General features: G+C 46.4%; 1 protein-coding gene across 3 annotated transcripts in view; it reads right to left on the bottom strand.

Annotated features, from left to right (window-relative positions):
• The window catches only part of TRIM44 (tripartite motif containing 44), a 105,133-nt gene that overhangs the window by 11,945 nt on the left and 69,185 nt on the right, over window positions 1-24,003 (bottom strand). The window contains exon 5 of one of the 3 annotated variants that reach the window (XM_074336213.1): window positions 12,208-12,295. The exons of the other annotated variants lie outside the window; for them this stretch is intronic. Coding sequence (XP_074192314.1) covers window positions 12,223-12,295 — 73 coding nt within the window. The 3' untranslated portion in view covers window positions 12,208-12,222. Of the gene's footprint in view, window positions 1-12,207; window positions 12,296-24,003 lie in introns of those variants that run through there. 3 annotated transcript variants of the gene reach the window in all.

The raw sequence follows: 24,003 nt of genomic DNA, 5'->3' as shown, positions 1-24,003 counted from the left end.
TCGTACAATCATTTATGTCAGTATGGACTCACAGATATTTATTTTATACTTTGGTTTATAATCCAATACTACTTTATTCATTTTATTGCTCAAATTGTTCAGCGTTGGCCTTTGGGGGCTCTTTTGGTCAGCTCTTGCGACCTTTTGATATCCCCCTATCATTGTGGCATTGTGGGGTTTTGTTTTTTGGGTTTTTAGCACTACCTTCCTTTATGGCATTAAAAAATGTCCAGGCTCATCTTGTTTATTTCCTACCTCAGTCAGGAATGGAGAATCGGATAATTCTCCAACCATCAAGGGACATGCATTTTTATAGGTTTGATATGTTATTGTTCAACTGCCCCCCAGAAATCATCTTGAACTGATTTACAATCATTACTCATACAGGTATGAGAATGCCCATTTTCCCCACACCCTTGCCAACACTGGGGCAGTTTCAAAGTGTTTGTGGGGATGAGACATAGGGTGTGCGTGCGTGCGTGCGCACGTTTCTCTTCTCTGAAATAATTTTCATGTTATTATTCGGTTTCTTGTTGAACTTCAAGAGGAAAATGCTTGGGGGCAGTAACCTTCCTCTTCTCTGACTTTCTGCAGGCCTAACCCAACCGCCCTTCTCTCCCTCAACACAGCTGGATTTGTCCTAACTGACGACCTCCTATGGTGACTGCTGAAAAGAACCTTTCCCAAACTAGGAGCCAGGCAACTCCAGGGGGAGGGGACGATAGAAGCAGAAAACAGCCCAGGGGTTTACCTTCCCTGCTTGCTTCTGCAGCTTCAGGAAATCCACCGACCCAGTTTCCTCATCTTTTCTTGGCAAGTGAATAATGGAAACAAAATCTCTCAGACAGTTTCCTTCCATAGCAATCTTAAACATAAGATTTAACAAAATGCCAGATTTCAAATTGCCTGTGGCCTGCTGTATCTTATAAGCTACCAAAGGGAAAGGGAGAAAGGATCAATAAATAAACACACTAATCTCTAATCTCTGTATGAATGGAATGAATGGTATGCTTTTTCCTTTTTTGAAACGTATCCCAGATTAGTTCTCAGTAGCTTTGAGTTCCACGATGACCTTGAAATGAGGCCCGGAAGTTGTAGAAAGTTGGAAACCGGAAGCGTACCAACTCTCAGGCCTCATATCGCAGCGGGTTCTGAATGTGGATTTAAGAGTTAGAAACGCCGAGGCTTACGTCACAGCTTTGCTGTTCACTAACAGTGGGATTTCTGAGTTCTGTGTTCTGACCTGGAAATGGACAATTTAGTACCTACTTGGAAGAGCTGCTGGGAGGATTAAACGGGGATTGCTGTATGTAGAGCACTTGGCATGGTACCTGACACATAGCAAATGCTCAATACAGTTGATAGTTATTTACTAACATCAGAGGATGAAATCAAGGCTGAGAGGCTAAAAGTCATACAGTGGGTGGCTGGCAGAATGATTACCTAGAAGTCAGAATTTCTGGTCCTTGAATCCACCATCATACCTGCAAGCCCCATTTCCTCTAAGAATGGCATTTCCTCTAAGGATGCCATTTGGTAACAAAAGAGCTAACGCTGTTCTCACACAGTCACTGCAAGCATCATGCTGTTATCTGAATGGGTTCAAGATTCCCTCTCAAGATTTCCTATTCTCTTGGTGTTTGATAACAAGCCATTTGTTAATAAGGACAGTAAACAGCCAGAATTTATTGAGTGGTTTATATATGTCAACCACTATGCTCACCATCTCCCTGTCCTTCTGAGCCGACCAGCAACGTCCCTTGATGCACACTGGACACGCTACCCCACATCCTTCCACCCATCTTGTCCGCGGCCACCACCATCGCTTGCTCTAGCTACTGCAGTTGCCTTTTGACTGGTCTTCCTACTTCTCCTCTTCACTGCTGTTGAGTTTTCAAACTGCATTCAGAGGAATATTTTTAAAATGTGCAACAGATTACGTTACTGCCGCCACTTTAAAATCCTTCAATGGCTTCCTATAACCTTAGAATAAAGCCCATGGCCCACAAATCCCTCTATGATTTGGCCCCTGCACCTTTCTAATCTACGTCGTGCCACCTGTCGGCCACACTGGTTTTATTTCTGCCCCTCAAATAATCAGCGCTTGTTCTTGCCTTGAGGTTTTTGCATTTGCTGTTCTGTCTCAAAAGCTCTTCCTTCACAGCTTAGAATGACTGGCTCTTTAACATTCAGGTCTCAGCTCCAGTGTCACCTTCTCAGAGGCTTTCCCTGACCTGGCAGGCTGGAGAAGCCATCCCATCCCTGCACCGTCACATTAGACTGTCGTACTGTCTTCACAGCGCTCACCACCTAGAATTATTCTGAGACGGGAAGGGCCCTTAACTGTTTGGTTCCCTCCTGTATCACCAGTAGCACATAACGTGCCTGGCACCGGTGAGAACTCAACAGATATTTTTTTGATAAATGAATGAGTGAATGAGCAGAACAATTCCATAACGTGTTACTATCCTAGAAACCTTCCAAAGCTTCCCAGGCAAACAGCTTGCTGGTCTTAGACACACCGCCCAGAAATCTCATGGGCAGTGCACTTCTACAGGTGAAGCCAGGCTCCATTTCTTTTCTAACTGTCATTGCAGTCACCAGGCACATATAACCATGGGGGTACCAGGTGTGGATTACAATGATGTATCACAAACAAGGATTATTCTTACAGATGACGAAGCCTTATGGAAAAAGGATGGGTGTCTGATGGACAAGCAGCTCTGTGCCACTGAGGGCAAAGCAGAAGCAAGCTCATGTTCAGTCCTCCCCAACCAAGCCCTACAGAACCAATTCACCTCCATGAGGAAATGTTCTCATCTGGCTTCCTTATACAACAGGAAGCTTTGGGCAACTTCCAGCCCTCCTCAATGCAGCCGTGAGCTGTGCTCCAGGCAGGCTTGGAACGCCCAACTTGAAGCATCCACCTCTCACCCTAACGATCCATGGAGGGAGATGACGATGGCATCGAGCCAACCGGGCCAAGATGGAAGGAAAGGGGTGCTTATTCATCGCTCCCCTCCTTCTCTCAGGTGAAACGTCAGCTGAGGCACGCAAGCAGAAGTGGGAGACCTGGCTTAGTTGTGGTGGTAGTGACAGTGAAAAAGCACACAGCTAAGAGTCAGAGGCTCCATTCCAGCACGCAGTAGCATTAAGACCTTAGGTGAGATGCCTCTTTGAACCCAAGTTCCCACATGTGTAAAATGAGGATAATGACACATGTAGGTACTCATTAAATGCGTGTGCTGATTATTCGGTAGGCACTGAACGAGTCAGGTCACCAAAATCTGCACGCTCAGTGTTCACACTCATCAACCTGTGTACAAGCACTAACACTTCCTGTTACAGATGAACAGCGTGAGCGTGAGGAGCCGAGAAATGACGTGCCGTTCCCCAAGTCCCACGGCCAGGCTGAGCCAGCATTATGACCGAGGCACCCTGGGCAGGGGGACTCAATGATGAGTGACGGCAGCGTGTGAAGTCAGCGTGGCTGCACGTCTCCAGTCAGGGCGCGGGTAACGCTCACCCCCTGCAGCACAGGCGGTCACCGCAGCTGACTGCTCACGGGTTTTCCAAGGCTGCGGCAGACTCGAACTCTAGACTGGACACCGATTACCAGAAAACTTCCGCCCTGCAATAGGTGAGCCCAGTATCGCTTATTGAAAAAACGGTACAGCTAGAATTTTTTCAGTTTTTACAACCATAGCCAGTCCGTGAATTTCCTGTCGTAACCTGGCTGCATAGTAGCCATTTCCCTCAGATTCTCACCTTGGTTCTCGTGGGCTCCGACAACTAAAGTCATGCAAAAGGGCCTGCCACCAAGACTCTTCCCCTGGACTTAGGACAGAGTCTCTCTGGGTCAGACATTGGCTTCAGTTTCAATCCCGTCTGTCCTGGGGACAGACACTCAGGTCAGGTCTCACTCTTTTAACTGGTTGCACAGAAAATCCCTTCCAAGGCTTCCGCTGATTTTCACCCCACCCCACCAGATGCGAGAATGTGAATTAAGTTGAGATGATGCCCCCATCTGCCTTCAGGGAACCGGTGATGAGGGTGGTCTGAAGGCTCCCTGCTTCGCCGCTGCCGCCTGCAGAGGCTCAGGGCTGCAGCGTGCCTCCGCTTGGCGGTATTGGAAATGTCAGCCTTTGCCCCATGGGCTCCTTGGAGGCTGAATCCATTTCTCACACACCATTTCGTCCCCAGCGTTTAACAGCAGGACACTTGGGGCCCTTAGTTTAGCTTGACCCTTAGGACACAGTTGGTGGCTGGCACATAGCTTCTTTCAGTCTCCTTATCTGTGAAACAGTCAGTCAGTCATTCCCGCTTTCGGAGAACAAATATGTATTGAGCACCCCCAAGATATACGAGGCACTGTAATAGCTGCTGGCATTACAGTGGGGAACAATACTGACATGGCCCCTATTCTCATGGAGCTTACTTTCTAGTGAAGGAGCTAGCAATAAACAAATAAACGAACAAATAATTTCAGATAGTGGAAAGTTCTATGAAGAAAACAAAGCAGGATGCTGGATGGAGAATGACAGGTGCACGTGTCGGGGGCCAACTCAGGAAGACGAAAGCATCAGGATCTCCTGACTGGACACGAGAATTAAATGAGATAGATAATGGCTATAACGTGTTCAGTATGTTTACTAACAAGTGATGGGCGCGCGCGCGAACAAATTCCGCTGTTTGTGTAAGACTCCCCTTCCGCAGTCAGTGGCTTCTCTTTCCCCTCACAATGGCTGAGTCCCTATTACGTGCCAGTGCTGGGAGTCCAGATGGGAATCAGACAGGGTCCCTACCCCTCAGAGACCCCGGCCTGGCAAAGATGTAGCCTGTGTACCATGAGAGAAAGAGCACGTGATAAACTCTACCTACAGAGTCAGAAAAGGCTACCATCCAGTGTTAGCAGATGGACTGGTATTTTCCAGGAAGACTGCAGGGCCAGGAGGGCAGGCCAGGTGGAGGGGACAGCTTGAACAAACCTTTGAAGATGTGAAACAGCCTGGCATGTTCAGGGAGCTGTGAAAAGCTCCGAATGGCTGGACATGGTAGGAGAGGGGGCACTGACCGAAAAAGTGTCTCATCGGCAGCTCCTACAGCTCATCTTCCTGGGTCACACGGGAAGTGTCTCCTCAGATGGGGGAGGGGCTGTGGGTGGGACAGAACAGGAGATGAGAAGAGTGTCCGGGCTCCACATGGCGTCCCGCACACGCCAGCACTGCCACACGCGAACAAGGGTGATGTGTGAAATCCTGAGGCTGGGTTCTGCGTGACACTCCCCAAAGCAGCACAAACAGATGTTTCAAGGAAAAAAGAAAAACAAACACCCAGCGGTACTCGATAGGAAGCCTGCGGGGGTGTGGGGTGGGGGACAGGCAGGGATTAGGCTGTCAGATGCGATTCTATCACCAGCTCAAGTCTGACACTCAGCTTGGAAGAACAGTGCAGGCGCCGGTGTGTGATGCCGGTGGTCAGGGGTCAACGGACTCCTGCCCGCAAGGGGAGCCAAAGCCAGCTCACTCGTGCAAGAGCCTGAGACCCACGCTGGGGACAGTGACAGGGTTCTGAGATGGGAAGCGGGGAACTGCAAGGTTCCTTGTGCCTCGTTAATAACTAGTCTTCCCTGCCAGCAAGTCTTCTCTGGGATGAGTGTAACTATGGAGTGGACACGTGTGAAAGGGGCCTGGTCCCCTGCCTGTTTGTCACACTGCCCTATCTCTGCCCTTGCAGTAACCATTCTTGTTATGAGTCTCCTTAGGAAACAGAGCAGAAGGTAAGAAAGCTATTCTGAGCCCCAATATTCCAGCAGCTCGTGATACCGCCAACACATCTGAACAGCCCCTACTGAGAAAAAGGCCACCTGATGCAGACAGCCGAGGAATGAACATCGCATCCAATTTACACTCAGCCAGTCTTACCAGCGGCTCTCCCTGGATTCCAGGTCAGTGCTGTCAGATGAAAGAGACGACTAGTCTCATCAGAAGAGAGGAAGATGACCCAAAACACATGAACGTACCAAACAGGAAAGACACCGCAAAGAGAGGAAAGAGGAACCGAACACTGCAGGTCTCCATCCTTTGCATGTCATCGCCCAATCTCAAGACTGAACAAAGCCCACTGCTCTGAATCAAAGGGCTGCCTTAGGCACTGGCGGAAGGAACAGGTACCCAACATGACATCACGTAAGAAGCAGCCGCGGCCTTTGTCACATTCGAAAGAGCTCCCCACAAGCCATTAAGCCTGAAGTTGTTCCTTTAGTCTAAGGTACGACACTTCTGGCTGAGCTCCCAGGGTTAAAAATCAGTAGAGATTACAAGACAAGAGTCGGCTCTGGGACCACCATAAACCACCTGGGTACAGAGGAGTTTTGGGTAAGCCAGCTGTCATCCTGGAAGCTGACGGGATGAGGTGGATGGTTAAGTTTTGCTGGGGAAAGAGCAATGATCATCTTCAAAGGGTCAGGACTACAGTATAAATACAGGGTGCTGAAGGAAGCAGATAACATTATTAAAGACACATTCTGCCTTCCTCCGAATTTTTCCTGAAGCCACCTCTGCTGTCACACGCAAATGATATAGTCCTACCATTTCCACCTGTTTCATCCATCTGCAGAAGAATTTGTTTATGGCTCAGTCTCAGCGTAAATCAGATGTCATAAGACTTATTTATGATACCTGGAAAGCAATTTTTCTCCATTGGCCCAATTGCAGGGCCCAGCCAGAAGAGACAATCCAAACACCTCAAAGGGCACCAGGAGAATGTCCCTAAGCACGGAGGAAGTCCCAGCCCCCCTCTTAGGCGCCCCGGTGAGGGGCATCTGTCAGTAACCGAGAGGGTTCCCTGCTGCCAGACTCTCGGCCCTGGCTTTCCGACTGAGAGGAGCAGGCAGAACACAAAGGAGCCAAGGTTTGAATCCAGTCGCTTCACTCCCTGACTGGGTTCCCGCTGGGCGAAACTTACCGTTGGGCCTCAGTTTCCTCATTTATAAAAGACAGTAAACGATTCACAGATTGTTTATGAAGGTAAAAAGCATATGGCATATGGTAAGCGCTCACTGAGTGCTCGCTCTTCTCATGAAACGGTGTGTGAGACAGTGTCTGCAGGTACCAGACTTACGCTACACATCACTCTGTTCCCTTCTTCCTTCCTGGACTAGAGGCTCTCTCACATTCTGAGTCCCAATCAGAATGATATTTTATATAGGACAATAAATTTATTGGGAGGCTCTTCTACACTAGCATGAGACGTTAATAAAAAGTGTTACAGCTCTTTTGCTGTCCCCACCCACTCACCCCCTCACTACTTAAAACACCCCTTCAGCTGTCACTCAGCCCAGCACAGAAGGGTGGGAGGGAGGGAGGCAATGACAGTAAAATAAATATTTCTGCCAACTACTTTGAAGAAAAGATGAAACGATTCTTTTAGGGGTTGTTTTTAAATTAGAAAAACATTTGCTATGAGACAGCAAAGCCACTTTTCTATTATATATATATATATATATATATATATAAAAAAGGGCTTCGGTGAAATATATGCAAGAAAGAAAAAAGTTAAAAAGATGCTATGGAACTACTTGCTTTATGTTCAGCTGGAAAGAGAAAGCTGTTTCCTTCCCAAAAGGCTTCTCCCATCTCTCCTAGGTCTGATTTCTTTCTTTCCCCTCTGCTTTGAGATATAATCGACATGCCACATTGTGTGCGTTTCAGGTGTGCCGTGTAATGATGATACACCTATATAGTGTGACATGTTTACGACAGTAAGGTTAGTTATCACACCTGTTACGTCACATCGTTACCAGTTTGTCGTTGCTGTTATGACCTAAGTTTGACTGCTGACCGTGCTCGGAGCCCTGCTGGCCCACTGGGGAGCACGGGAAGGCCAGGCTTTGGGAAGGGGTTAGATTAAGTGTGCGGCCCAGCAACCAAGGCGGAACCACTGCTGTGTACAAAAGCCAAGGTGATCACCCACTTCGCTCTTCATCCTGGTAACTGGCCTGAAGGACCGCAGTGGGGCTGTAAAGGACACTGTCACTAGAGTCAAAGCCACTCTCTCATATTCCAGGCCTAGCGCAGAGATGTAAAAATTGTCTAGAGGAGCAGAGTAGAATGACTCCACGAATCGGACATAACTCCACACTAGAGGTTCTATTTTCTCTTTCATTCCAACTCCCCCCTCCCTTGCCCTCTGGTAAAAAACAATGCTGGCATTCAAATCTAGGGATAATCCTTAAATCTCTGTGGCAGCTCCCTTTCTAAACTCGCCCTTCACACTGACGGCTTTAACAGCTGTTAACAAGTCATAACAAGGACCTCTGTTGCTCCAGCCTGGAATATTGATAACCCCTCTCTTTCTCTCCCCGACTCATAACCAGCCTTCCAGTCTACGGCTCACTACCCATTCACCTCTCATACTCCGCGTCCGGGTCCCGCTTGTAAGGCCAAGGAGAACTCAGAAGTTACCCTGCTCAGGGCCGTGGTGGAAACGCAGGAGCCTGAGGGCTGGTGAGACCGGGTCAGAGCCAGAAGCAGGCTAGTTAGGAGAAGGTGTGTGAGCGAGTGCCACGGCAGCGAGGCTGGAGTCGAGCTGGAGAAGAAGGGTGGCCTTGAGCAGTGAGCCGTGTCCACGACTCACGAGCCGTTCAGGAGAGTCACACAAGATGGGACATGAAGCCCTTCATGTGCAACCCACTTTTCGGGCAGTGGTTGCCAGCTACCGCAGAGGTCCCCTGTGGTGCTATTCACCCAGTGTGAGACTCGGCTTTTCCTGCTCCAGCCGGTGAGCTGCTGCTGCTCCAGGGCACGGATTGTGACTTCTCACACAACCCTGAGCAGCAGCTGTGTGTCTAAGATTTGTGCAGTGGAGCTAGGAGGGATTTGCCTTTTACCCCCTCTTCCTGTCCCTGGGTCACCTTGTCCTTGGGAAACACAGTCACTGAAGGTTCTAACAGTGGGAGGCCATCTAGGCCCCAGGTGGGAGGCCATGGATTAAAGGCTGGCTGGCTGCTACGTAAGGGCCCCCTGCATTTCTCCGCACGGTGACAACAGAGGCACTGCTGAAGTGTAGCTGCCCTGGGTTTCTTATGGCTGTTTTTGTTTGGTTTTGGTTGGTGGTGTTGAAGCATGTGGGAGTTTACCCACAATCCTCTACCTAGCACTGCACTCCCAGACACACCGGGCAGCGGTGGCAGAGGTGCCAACGCACTCCTTGGAGCTGCTCCTCCAGCTGCCTGCCAGCTGCGCAGGGACCCGTCATCTCGCTTTGCTGAAACAGAGCCCACTCCCTCCTCCGGGCCTCCCTGCCTTTCCAGAGGTCAGCCACAAGTGCACAGCCAGCAACAAGAGGCGATTACAAATTGAGTGCCTGCTGGGAATATCTTTCTAGTGTCTAGCAGCCATTAAAAGCACTTAAGGAAATCACAAAAGGGAGGTGAGAGAAAACTCCAGGGAGAGCCCTGGGATAGGGAGGGCAGAGAGAAAGAAAGCAGCAGCCCACCTCCTACCTTAAGAGGAAAAAACAGGCCATAAAAAGCAAAGTTGGTTCTAAAGAATGGACCTGCCTTGGGGAAACTGCAAAACACTGTGTCTTTCTACCACTCTCCCACTGGGGCTGAGACACTTCAGGGTGCCAGGGAAAACTTCTGCTAACGCCGCGTAAAACGGTATTTTAAGCAACTGCGCGTTTTAAAAAAATTATTCAATGAGCACGCATTACAGTAGGTACTTATATATAATCTCTCCTCCAATTTGGACTGCATGTCTGTGAAGAAGACGTTATGACTCCCCTTTCACAAATGTAGAAATGGAGGTTCAGAGACGTCGGAGCCTGGACCACAGTTGGAGCCCAGGTTTGTCCAATTACAAAGCCAAAGTTCTTGCCAAGTCTGCATCATTCTGACCTACCTGTCAGCAGCTGTTACTCTTGGGTTAATCAGGTACGAGAGTGGGTACAAGTTTCCTGGCCACCTGATCAAAGGAAGAGGGAACCTGTCTATGGTAAATGGGCTGATGGGGTCTCTCTGATGGAATCACTCTTCAGTCTTCTGTCAATATCCATCTAAAAGGAAAGGACTGGGAACTGAGATAAGTAGATAATGTAACCCTGGGAGAGTCACTTTCCTCTCCGGGTTTCAGTATCCTCATCTGTAAAATGGGTCCAATAAAACCCATGTAATAGAGTAGCTGTGACACTAAATAAGATATCTTATGAAGGCCCTTAATATTGTATCTGGCACAAGGTAAATACTTCATAAATGATAGCTATTATTGTAATTTCCATTTTATCGCAGAGAAACAGTTTTGGAAAATACACACACAGGTTTAGCATCAACATGTTCTTATTCAGTAGGTGCTATTTATTATTGAAAAACTTTTAAATCTTGAGTTTGTTTCATGGCTAAGAACAACTACAACAAAAGAATGGCAGCAGAAGCACAGACAAATCAAATTGAGTTCAGGAAAGAGAGAGCCATAATCTCTGTGGGGCTAGGCCCTTCCCTTTCCGTTCAATCATCTTAGAGCAAACTAGAAACTTACACTACATATACATGTGGTGGGAACCTTGAGCATGTTAAGAGAGGAAAGACAAGTGTAGGGTGAATTAATGCAAATGGCTTGCTTCTTGTTATACTGTCCTCTGAAGGCACGTTTGTCAGAGGAACTCTCTGAAGACGGGCAGCTCCTCGGGAGGGCTGGTTCCCAGGCTTGCCTGCCAGCTTAACTGAGCAGCTAGCAGTGAACAGGAGAATCAGGCTGATACTGGGTCCTCTCCAGAGCTCCTCACTCTGACCCCAAGAGAGGGCACAGAGACTCAGAGGTTCCTCTCAGGCTTGAGTCTCCTGCACTTCTGACACAGAGCTGCTCTGGTGGTAACCGAGTCAGCTGCTCTCTGTCCACAGAAACCCACAGCTAGGGCTGCAAGAGACAACTCCTGTTTCCATCCTCATTTCTACACTCCTTTCAGAGAGGTTTTTATGTTGAAGCAAGACTAACTCTGCCCCAGGGCGAAAGTAAAATGTGCTTTGCATCACTTCCCAGGCCTGCAGATCTGAAAGGGTTTGTCTCTTGCTATTCTTACAGAGGAAACAGGAGGCATTACTGCTATTTGAATTTGCAAGAATGCACAATATGGGGCTCAGAGATTCAACTCAAAGCTAGATTCATTTGAGTTTTAACTAATCCTCCAAACAGTGTATTTGGTTCCACGGAATTGCCTGTGAAGTAGTAAACTTTTTAGTACAAGAAGTCTAGTAACTTTTTGCCATGAAGGAAGAAAGAACTTCTTTAAGTTTACTGCACTGGACTTATCAGGGCTTATATTTCTAGGTAGATTTGGAAAAACTAATTCTGTCAAGTCTGTTTTTCAGGTATTGACAGAAGAATCGGGTGCTGCATTGTGTAAAAATTAAAGCTCTAGAGACTGAGAGGAAAAAGCAGTCCTGATGAAATAGAAAAGGACAGATAATGAAATTCCACAGCCTAGGTTTTTGATTGTAGATTTTCAGCAATAAAAAGCTGGTGAGATTTAATATCACTTAGAGCCACAGAGAGAAATTTTGCTCTCTCCCAAGCCACATTTTAGAAAGGGTCTTGCCCTTTTTTATTAAACACACAAAACATTTCCAGACTCATTAATATGTGCACATTGCATATGTGTATATACATACACAACCTCTACTCCTTCTTTAATTTGCCTTGTAATAACTGAGTAGCCAATTTTTATTAAGGGGCAACTCCTCCATATTTAAAAGATTTGGTTGGAGTAGACGTGGCAGAAAAATTTGGGATTTTATAGAAATTTAGGGTACTCTTACATTAATATTTCCTAAACCACCCACATCGCCTCCTTTATAATTTCCTTGAATGAGGATTCTTAATATTGGGTCTTATAGGTTACCTTCCAGGTACCCTTTAACCACTAAGATCCCCAGCCTTGAAAAGGATAAGTTTGGCATAGATATTTTTAAGAAAATATCATCAAGAATCCCCTCTGGACAGACAGCCTCAACACCTAGAGCTTTATGGCTCACATATTGTTGCAAACACAGGGTCATGTCTTGGCGGAGCACCCCAGCCTCTCCACACAGGAGCTACATGCTACCACGACCTCGCATTTCAGACTCCTTGATTTCAGCCCTCTACTTCACAGACAGACTCTTGCCATAAATATCAGTTCACATAACGAATCCCATACTGAGCACATTCTGCCCCCAGTGGGCCTTTAACTATTCACCCTCAGTCTCAGAAAGGCTGTGTGGTGTGTGGCTGACTTGACAGGGTGATTGCCGGCACCAAGCACATCAGCAACATGAAGGCAAAATCATCTTGGGGTACCCCAAAACCTGGATCCCTCAATAAGCATGGCTTTCTCCCCTTTCTAATGAAATCTTATCACAATGTGTGCCCATTAAGTCAGCCCCAACACCCATTTACAAAGAAACCTGCTTGCACAACTTAGCTGATTTGCACAGAAAATGACCCCCCACGTGCCCTTCCGGGTAAGGGCCAGACTCCCATTTCAGGCACACATTCCCTCTGATCAACACAAGCGATGTGCTGCATAAATGCAAAAGCATCTGCACACACAGGGTGCCCCTCATTTCCTCAGGAGTAATGGGAGCCTGGGCAACACTTCTAAGTATTCATTTTCCAACATAAATTAGAGCGGAGCATCACAAACACCAGTGACTTCTGCACGGATACAAAATGCATTCATTATGGTCAGTGCTATTACAATGAAAGGAAATGCATTCGTAATGGCAGGACGTTTGAAATAATGTGTTGCTGGATTCTGTGTCCATAAAAGCAATGATGAAGAAATGAGCGTGTCAAATAAATCAGAAGGCGTACCGGGCGCGGGGTGGCTGCAAGGGCTCTAGGCAGTGTCAGTGGGGAGGCACATTTACTGGAGCCGTGGGGACAAAATTACGACAGTTTCAAGGCAGAAAAGGCCGGCCTTCTGGGGAAGTGAGGTTTGAATCCTGGCTCTGCTATGTGCTAGCTTTGTGATGCTAGGCAATTTATGTCAGTATCTCCTTACACCTCGCATCGCTCATCTACACAGTCAGGACAGCCTACCTCACAGGACAGTGCGAGGAGGAAGTGGGAGAACGTATGCAAAGTGCTTAGCATCCAGTCTGCTGGGTAATAAGCACACAGTCAACATTCGCTTTTGTTTTCCTTTGTTATCACTAAACAGAGGTACAGCTCTGTGATTTTAGGCATCACCAGCTCTATAAATTTCAGTTTCTTCATCTGTAGAGCTAATAATACCTGTTCTTCCTATTTCAGGAGCTTGTTATGAGGACCAAATGAAAAGCAATGTGTTTGGCAGATATTAATGGTTGGCTGACTTAATCACTCCCAACTTACTCTCCTTGCTGCCTTCTACTCTGGAAGGTGGAAGAGTTCAATATTTGCATATAAAGCCTGCACAGCAGTGGGGGGAGGGCATGTAGCCCAGTTCAAGCCCATGACACAGAAGGATAAGTCTTCTGGCTTGAATATGTGCGTGTGGGGGTTGTTCCTTGGCAAAGTATTAAAGTATTTACTTTTCTGATTAATGGAGATGCGGCCCGCCCTTCTTCTGACCTCTTCTTCATGCCTGAACATGGGTATGATACAGAAAGCTGCAGCCCTTTCTCAATCATAAAGCAACGAGCATGAAGGAAAAGCTCAGGGGGTCTCAGAGACACGGGCAGTCCTGATGTTAGCCTGGGAGCCTAAGCCAGCAGCCAATCGTCTCCCTCCAAACTTAGGGGAAACAAACCAACCTTTGCTTAAGCTACTGACACCAGAGTTTTCTCTTAACTCGAAACTGAACACAATTCTGATACAACACGTAAGGACTCTGGAGAATTAAAAGCCCTCTATATAAATAATAGAATCTTTTATCTGCCAAGAACAGCATTCCCTTGGACCAATCAGCCTAATTTAGATGTGCCCTTTAAACTTAGATTTAGTAATATCTCCTTCAGGAAGCTTTCCAAGCCCCTGTCCCCAGCTGAGTTAGCATTTCCCTAGCCCTTCAGACTTCTCAAAGTGCTCCATACCTCGATCAGTAGATGTTATACCGTTTTGTAATCATCCATTTACTTGTCTCTTTGTCTCAACAACAAGGATCCCGATTTTAGCCATTTAAAAATTGTCCTAGCACTTGGCATAATACCTGGCACACAGTCGACAGTTCATTAAGTATTTGCTAAAATACTGAAACTAAACCAACAAAGGAATGATCTGAAAGGATGTGAAGTAAACAATAGCCTGTGTACCCTTATTATCCGTTCGTGTTTTTGAAACACTGAAAATAGCTTTCTAATTCCTGTGACTACTTTCGGGGACTCCGGGTTGAGAAGCATCGGTCTAGGCAGTGATTTTTATTGTTTTAAAGGTTATTCCACTTGATCCTTGTTTGAGTTCATGACACTCCCCTACCCCTACTCCTTTTCCTAAGGTATTTTATGCTGTGTATTTAGTTCATACTTATCCACACAAAAAACAATTTTATTTCCTTCTTTGTTGTTTTAGAATTTACCTCGTGACAGCTGAAGGTGTCCTGGGAATAATCCTCCTTGGCACCAACACAAATGTCCACGTCATCCGGCGGCTCCCTTCCTAGGTGTGTGAGCAACCTCTATGTGACCAGGGCTTCTGGAGGTTTCCTGCTGACTCTGCCACACCTGGGCCCTCACATCCCTGAAGGCAGCGTGTAGCTCCTAAGGCCGAGCCTACGGTGTGTGACCCTCTGTCAGGAAACACACGTAAACTCTGGTGTCCTTTCTCTTCCCATAAAGGCAGTTTGTCTCCGTGACTTGTATCGATCACAAACTGGAAGTAAGGTTACCAGCCCCAATGCCAAAACACCCAGAAAAATAATAACAGCAAATGACGTCATATTATCATTCAGATTACAAATCGCTGTTACGACTATTACGTGAAAACAAAGTCTAAAAGGTGAAGAGGTCTTCCGGGGACGTCACCAGTGTCCGGCCCCAAGTCAACTGCCCGTTCCCTCTGCTGCGATGCGCCCGGTGCCCATGTCTGCTCGGCTGGCTCGAAAGCGACCTGCGTCGTCCTTCTTTGAACACCGTCTCTGTCGTAGCTTCTTCTCCCCAGGTTCTGTCTATCGGATTCCCCTGTTCCATTTCGTAACACTGCTAACTGAAATTATTTTGTCACTGTTTTCGTCTGTATCTTCCCACAAGAATTAAATTCCACCAGAGAAGGGATCTCATCAGTCTTGGTCACCCTGTATCCTCAGCAACTAGAGCTGGGGCTGGCACAACATAGATGCTTAATAGACATTTGTGAAAAGTGGATAAAAAGAAAGAGGGCAGTGTGTGTTCCCTCAGTATTTTGTGGGCCTTTCCTTGAGTTTCCTTTAGGGGGGAGGGGTAAGGATGGGTTGATGGCCATCATAAATCTTAGAGGTGGTGAGGGTGGCTTTGGGAGGCTATGTGAAGTTATGAAAAAAGCCAGTCCTGGTCCTGTCTGTACAGAAATTGGAACATATCCCTTCATCTCTCTGAGCTTCAGTTTTGTCACCTGTATGGTACATTGTTTCAGAAGATCAGTGTAACAATTAAATGAGATAGTGATGGTACCCAATAAATAAATTAGTTCCCCTCTGCCTGTCCTTGAAGGCTGCAAAAAGCAGCAGCAGTCAGTAAGCCCTGGGAGGGCCGGCCCGGTGGCTCAGGCGGTTAGAGCTCCATGCTCCTAACTCCGAAGGCTGCAAGTTCGATTCCCACATGGGCCAGTGGGCTCTCAACCACAGGGTTGCCAGTTCAATTCCTGGAGTCCCGCAAGGGATGGTGGGCTCCGCCCCCTGCAACTAAGATTGAACACGGCACCTTGAGCTGAGCTGCCGCTGAGCTCCTGGATAGCTCAGTTGGATGGAGTGTGTCCTCTCAACCACAAGGTTGCCGGTTCGACTCCCACAAGGGATGGTGGGCTGTGCCCCCTGCAACTAACAACGGCAACTGGACCTGGAGCTGGGCTGCGCCCTCCACAACTAAGACTGAAAGGACAACAACTTGACTTGGAAAAAAGGCCTAGAAGTACACACTGTCCCCAATAAAGTCCTGTTCCCCTTCCCCAATAAAATCTTTTTTTTAAAAAAGAGAAGAAAAAACAGAAGCCCTGGGAAAATGACCTAATGCTTTGCCCCATTCTAGCAGTCACCTTAGCAACTGCAAGGATTCCTCCGAGAAACCTCAACCTGCTGTGTCAGGCCAGTGTTGAAGTCCTGAGAACATCCTCGAGATTCTGAGCATGAGTCTACCTTGCAAGACTACGAGAGATGTATTCCTCGCTTCCCAATCTTATATTAAACGGGGGCTGGTGTTTCTTGACAGAGGTGAGGAAGCTAGTAAATCTGTTTTAAAGCCCTGTGGGTGCTCATTCTGCCACAACACGCGCTTCCTCTAGTCTCAACAAAACTGGAGCATTCAAAGCCACTGAAAATCTGTGCTTTCCAGGCCTGCTGGAGACCCTTTCTGTGCCATCACCCTTGCCTATTGGAACACAATGAATTCCTTACACTCAATGCATGCTACCTATTTGTTCGTTCAACAAGCATCAACTGAGTGCCAACTGCACGCGCGTCTAGCCTTAGCAATAAGGGTTATTAAACATGAAACACGTGCCTAAGCCCCTATGTGCCTCAGGTCATTCAATCCTGATTTCACCCCTCAGGCTCTATGTATACCCCCATTTTACAGACAGGAAAGCTGAGATTGAAGAGTACACAAATTGCCTAAGAGGGTAAGACATGGTGGGCCAGCATCCAACCTAGGTTTTCACGACACCAAAGGCCATTCTGTTAATCACTATACTCTAGCAAACAGGTCTCAAACACGCACGTGATACTTCTCAGGGTGCTGGATGCTGTCATGAACTAACAAAGAACAAGGCTAGACTATGAGTTTGCTCAGGGTGGGAGCTCTGTCTTACTCTTCTTTGCGTTCCCAGCCCTCTACTCTATGCCAATCATGTTTGTTGACATGATGAGAATATGGCTCCTGTTCTCAATAGTAGAGCCAAACAGAAAAGTCTGCATGAAAGATCTTAAAATAACAGCAGATGGAGACCAAGACATAAACCTGTACAGAGTACAAAAGGTGTGAGTGATTAAAGCCAGACAATGGGTTTGACTCTACAACCATAGGAGTAAGCAGTCTGAACTGGCGCAGGCATCACAGACTCAAGCGTTTAGAGGGGCCGGTGGATTATGTGAATGAATGAATTGATCCAGGTGGAGACGGTGAATAGGAAAGCGCATGCCCCATGCAAGGGGCCAGCTGGTCACGTCCTGGGGAAATATATGGATCCAGTATTGATAGAACTTTTGAATTTTCAAAAGATGAAAAAAAAAATCTGCTTTTTGATGTGAAATCTAATTTTTAAGTGCTGATCAGTAATTCACAAATTGGAAAAAACACATTATGAACCTTACAAAACACATCCTTAGCCGGATTCAGCCGAGGACCCATCAGTTTGTCGTCTTTGGGTTAGACTGTATTTCACACTCATTTTACTACCAACAATCCCTATATACTGTCCCTGGGCTTCAGAATTTGAAACTGTTTGTCTAACAAATAAAATATTTTCGAATACTTAATTAGTTTTCTTATATGAATTAAATAATCAATAACTGACAAATTAGGTCACCTCCTGGGGGAACAGATAACATAACTCTGCCCTGGTTGCAGTGAAATGTAAAACTTCCCATTACGAATTTAAAAACACTGAAAATAGCTCATAGACCTGTTTTTCTACCTTCGTAGATCCCCTTGAGAGCTGAGGACCCCAATCAGACATTACCGGACTAAACAAGCGGGCTCTGTGATCTGGGGGGTAGTGAGGCGTAATGGGGAACATGTGGGATTGGGAGTCAGACAGAGCGGGGCTGAATCCTAGCTCTTCAACTGACTATCTGAGTGACCCTCAACAAACTATTTAGCTTCTGTTGCTCATTTGCAAAATGGGAATCATTTGTGATCCGTGTTTTTCTCTCACCACCACCATCTAATGAAAAGAAGCACTGCAGATAACACCCATTTAATACTATTACGATGATTTAGATAGTTCCAGTTCAAACATGAGCAGTACTCCCTCATGAGTAAGAGCCATGGTGATACGCACACTGATGGAGAAGCATGCACGTACTACTTTCCATTACACCGGTGATTCAAGGAACTCCTAGTGTGTGATGACAGCATGAGATTTAGAGCTGGAGAACCAGGAATTCGGTGTGATCGCGAGTCTTGCCAAAAGCCTTGCCCTGCCTTAGGGGAGGGGATGCCAGAGGGTTTATGTCTCAGTACCACATGCTAAATGTCAAATAAAAACCTATTCTCTTTGTCCTCACCTCTAAATCACTGAGTTACAACTGAACTCATCTGTATAGGGCTTGACTGTGCACAAAACCTTTCAACACATATTTATCATGTGTTCCTCACAAGCACCTAGAGGCTGGCGAGGGACAAGTCAACCCCGTTTTGTGAATCCGCAAACAGGCTCTAAGAAGTTGGAACTAGTTCATGGTCACCAAATTGGGGAGAGACGGCACTAATTCCAGTGACTCCAAATTCACGGTTTGTCGCACATACCCTGGCCGGTAAGAGGCCACGCATGGCAAATGAGGAACTGGGAGCTCTGCGGAGACACACGCTGCTTGAATGGTCAGTCTTCTGTTTCTCTGTGAAATGCGAGGTGAAGAAATGGACTTGTTCTGGGACGGACAATAGGTTTGGGCACTTTGGGGCCCTCTGTTGTCTAACTATTGAAATAAAACTGCGTTAAGAAACACTAAATTGTCATCTTAGTTGTACGCTAGAGTCTGCTTTTCTAAGGCAGCATAGTGGGATACTATCCGATTTTGCCTGTCTTTCCCAATGTACCCTCCTGCCCTGGCCCCATCCTGGGGAGAAGAATCCTTATAAACCACAAGACTCCTCCCCTGCACACACCTTTTTGCAGTGTAGCTGCCTAGATGAGGTGTGACAACTTCAGACAAGGACAGCTAATTATCAGACATGAAACTGGCTGGGTTTTCTCTTGAGACTGTGCTGAAGCAATCCTGGATCCTGCATCAGAAAGCTGCTGTAGAGCTGGGACCAGAGTGGTGCCAGGGACGGCTGAAATGACAAGGGAAGAGGAGCGACAGGAGCAAACCCAGGCGGCTGCTCTGCGGGGCAGAGAGTGGAGCAGGAAGGAGAAGGAAACAAAGAACGGAGCCTGAGAGAGCAGCCTCCAGTCCTAACCAATTCCCATCCCTACCTCCACCAGGCACAGAGACTCTGCCTTTGACTGGGTCCTGTGAAATGTACCATCTCCTCTCCATACCCCCATGTTATCTGAACTAGTGTGGGTGGATTTCTGTTCCTTACACTCAAACAGTCTCTGACTAATACAGTAAGAAACAGGAGGCACAGTTATAACAGAAAACAACAGAGTAGAAGATGGTTTACAAAAAAAAAACCAAACACAAACAACTAAATCTCTTTCTATTTAGATTGCACAGAAAGAGAGGGAAGGAAGGAAGGAAGGAAGGAAGGAAGGAAGGAAGGAAGGAAGGAAGGAAGGAAGGAAGGAAAGAAGGAAACTTCAAAGTTGAAAAAGCCCCACATTATGGCTGCCTCAAAATATGCCAAGTTTATTTTTATTATGCCCATATTCTTTTGAGAACCAGGAGGATAAACGTTGGTAAAGCTCCCTTCTTACAAAATAAAGCACGGTGCCAACAGAGGACTTAAATAGAGTACACACTTGCCCCTCATGAACCATGGTTCCAAATCCCCTTGTAAGCAACAGATCTTACTATTCTAAAATCCATTCTCCACCCTCCACCAATCAACGTATGTTTGTGTGGCTCTGTTCAGGTCACTGGTTTCAATGGGCTAACATCTATGAAATCTCCCCTGATTTCCTAGGAAGAATTAGTCACTTTTTACTCTGCCTTCCATAGCAATTAACACGTTTCTCTATGTGGGTTCTCATCTTGTAATTCTTGGCTCATGAGTTTCATTTCTCAATTGGAATGCAAGTGCCTTGAGAGCAGGGCCTGTGGCTCATTCTTTATCTCTGTTGTGTATTGTACAACGGCTGGCACACATGCTGGTAGAATAAATCAATGCCCATTAGCTTCGTCTCATGGGAAAGGCCCTGGAAACCATAATTAAGATTTAAAATTTTTCTGTAACATATCAATGGGGTTACATCTATGCACACAAATTGATTTAACCATTTTAACTGAGTTAGCCTGTAATTTGAGTAAAAAAAAAAAAACAATAGAAAAGATACCGATACGATGTCACAATTTACATATCTGCCAGTTAAAAAGTAGTATTACAAAACAGTGCATGAGATATGGGATGGGGTGGGGTAGGAAGATTAAAAACCTTCCAACTATTAAGCACAACTCTCATCTTTGTTCAGCTCATATTGTACAATAAATTTAATACTGAAAAGTCAAAGTAACCATTTAACTGAAATGACCATCTAAAAAAAGTACAAACCCAGCGTTTCACCTGAAATGGTTAGGATGCCAGGATATGGAGCTGGACTGTGTTTCCTGGAAACAGTTTATGGGTCAAGCAGACACTGGTTGATGGCAACTTAATTGTGCAAACTACTTCTTATGATGCTTGGCAAAAAATAGTCTCCTCCTTAATAGTAGCTGCACCTGTAAAGCTGAACAAGGGGGGTGGGGGTGGGAAGCCATTAACAACTGTGACATGAGGTTGAAAGGGTTCTGCTGAAGGTCATGGTGTCACTTATTCACTGTATTGTCCAATTTCAAACAAGGAGCAGGGAGCCTCCTTCACGGTGCTCCTTTTGTTAGTGGAGACCCCACTGATAAAGTACAGGGCTGACGGAGCCGCACTGGTGTCTGAGGCCACAGCAGGGGCCTCCGGCCACCTCTCCCACTGACTCTGTTATCTGAATCCCAGGGAAGGTGTGACTTAATTTGCTCATGTAGTCACTGATGGGGAAGTTGGAACAAAGGTCCATCTGGGTCCATCAGCGGCAATTCCTTCCTAATCTGCTCACTGCAACAGAGAGCGAAAAAGCAAGGACGGCCCATCCTGCCTAAAGCAGGTGACCCTGGGAAATAAAAAAGAAGAAAGACGTGGCCATGTTGTGTTTTCAGTGCAGTGAGTGTTAACACATTCACCCTGCACAACAGAGAAGAGACGCCAAATGACTACCAGACTCTCACCAATCACACGAGTTATCCTTTATCTTTCTCCTAAGGGACGGAGCAAGTAAAGGATACAAGGGAGGCAGAAGTATGCCACTGAGAAGGAGGAAGAGTTGGTACAAGTTTCTAATGTGATGGCTCTGTGGGGGTGGGGAGGGGAATAAGGTTTCTCTCCAGACAGACTCCCAGGCTGACATCATGATGTTATCATAACATGGAATATGCTGGAAGAGCATATAAACATTCCAGTATACAAAAATGCTGGAGAAACATTGTACGTACACAAGGCTCCATTAGTCCCACGACTCCAGGCCCGGCATGTTCCCAGGATCCCACTTAGATGAAAAATAAATTCTGTCTCACTGTTGGATTCACAAGAAAGCCAAGGAGAAAGTGAGGGCTATGAGGAAAGGCAGAAAGGAAAGGCCCACAACCCTGATGCCAAATAGTTACTGCAACATCTTTCTCTCCAAAACAACCTCCCCTCCCAACACTACCACTCCCTGTCGTCTGTGGGAATTGTAGAGACACGGAAGGACAGAGCTGGAAGGAACCTCGGGGGCCACATTAAACACAGGCCTGTCATTTTACCAGTGTTCCCACCCAAGCCCAGAGGTTCAACAGCTTGTCTGAGTTTACATAACTAAGTAGTGGCACAGCAGGCTGGGCAGCCCGTGCCCTTGATTTAGTTCCATCTTCTTCCTTCCTCAAACACTCACTAAGTCCTGTCCGTTTTCCCTCCTCATGTTTCCTCTACCTGTTCTTTACTCCCCACTACTACTGTTCTTATCCAAGTCTAGAACTTCAAGATCTTTCATCGGAATCACTGCAACAAGTTCAAATCTTCTGGGCGTTTGGGACTTTTCTCCCTCTGACATCACTTCTCATTCTGCTTCCACAGTGAACCCTGCTCTGGGCGGTGGGCCGCACCATTCTGGCCCTGCTCTTTTTCCTTTGCCAGCCTGTCCCACACAGGGGCTGCTCTGTCGCCTGGCTCTCAGAACGAAGGAGACGGAAGCAACGCTAAAGGTGAGCCACTGGACATGCAGGATGTGAGAGAAGTAAATGTCGCCACTGAGCTTTTTGGGGCATTTACATATCCCATGCGCTTATAACAGTGCTTGCACAAAGAAGGCACTATATATATATATATAACTGAATGAATCATGATCTCACTAATCCTCACAGTAACCTTATTTTAGACACTATTATCATGTCCATTTTGCCGATCGGAAAACCAAGGCCTAGGGAGTTGAAATAGTAGGGCTACGGTTATACAGCCAGTAGGTGATGAGACTGGGAATCAGACCCAGGACCTCTGACTCCAAAGCCCGTATTCTCTCACCAGTGCATCACACTGATTCTGAGACCGCTTAAAACAGTCCGAGTTTGAAACACACATTTGGTTTTTAATTATGTATTATCTTACTGTTGTCTGATTATTTCATGTGTTATAACCTTGACTGGCCGCCGCCATTGCCACTTGGTTGTAAGCAACTCGCAAGCAAGTTATCCATTCCCTCACAGCCTAAGCACTGCTCAAGGCTCAGTAAAGACTCGCTTTGACTGATGATGCTGGATTCAGGGCAAGAGCTCACCCTTCTCTCTTCCAGTCCTCAGGGAATCACAAGTTTGGCTTGAGCGCTCCTTACCTTGACTCACAATTCCAGAGGCAAACACCGAATTTGAAACACCTTTCAGGTCTGAGGGAGACAAAACATAGGAAGGAGGAGGTCACGTCCTCCTTTCTAGCCCTATCAGTCAAAGGCAGGGAGGAAGAGAAACACCTTCCAGACAGATTGTTTTAAAAGAAGAAAGGGAGTCAGCACATGGAGGGTCTATTCTGGGAAACAGCTCAGAATGACACATTGAAGTTCACACCCTGCCTTTCCAGACAGCAGCCTGCACTATGGTTGGCCCAGACAGGCCGCTGTTTTCCAACCGTCCGCACAAGGCACACAAGTCTGAAGTTCAAAGAGTGGCCACTGGCACGAAAGCGCCTCGGCAGCCCATAGCTTGCCAAGGACTGAGAAAGAGCACTGTCCAATCTCTCTGGGGGTTCTTTTGCCACAGTCCTAGGAGCACGGTTTTCTCCCTCCATAGCTCTCCCTGCTGCATCCCTGCCCCTCTCAGAAAGCTCAAACAGCAGGTAGGGCGTGTGTGCAGCTTTAAACGAAACAGCAAAGAAACTAGTCCTGAATAGTCCAATTAAAACCCCTCTTTAGAGCAGATGTGCATAGGGGAACTTTTATTTTATAATATCTATTTACTGAATATTTACATTAATTAAATTATTCATTTATTCATTTCCGTGCAAGCCTACAATGGTGATTTGAAGGCAGCAGTAGAGAGAGGTGGCTAAGAACATAGACTCTTTAGCCAGATGGCTTTGGTCCAAACCCTGGCTCTTTATCATTTACTGGCTGTGTGACCTTGGACCAATTATTTCATCTTTCCATTTTAAATGTTCCTCATCTGGAAAATGGGGGTGGTAATAGTCTCTTCTCCTATGAGGATACCATAAGGATTAAATGAAATCACGACACAACACTCAGAATAGCATCTGGCACATAGTCAGCCCTCAGTGTTAGCTGTTACGGCCATAAGCATTACCGTGTTTCCCCGAAAATAAGACCTAGCTGGGCCATCAGCTCTAATGCGTCTTTTGGAGCAAAAACTAATATAAGACCCGGTATTGTATTGTATTATATTGTATTATATTATATTATGCTGTATTATATTATATATTATATTATATTATATTATATTATTATATTATATTATATTATATTATAT

This window comes from Rhinolophus sinicus, linkage group LG06, assembly GCF_036562045.2.
Source record: "Rhinolophus sinicus isolate RSC01 linkage group LG06, ASM3656204v1, whole genome shotgun sequence".
Lineage (NCBI taxonomy): Eukaryota > Metazoa > Chordata > Mammalia > Chiroptera > Rhinolophidae > Rhinolophus > Rhinolophus sinicus.
The sequence above is the reverse complement of the archived record's forward strand: the minus strand, read 5'-3'. Positions and strand labels throughout refer to the sequence as shown.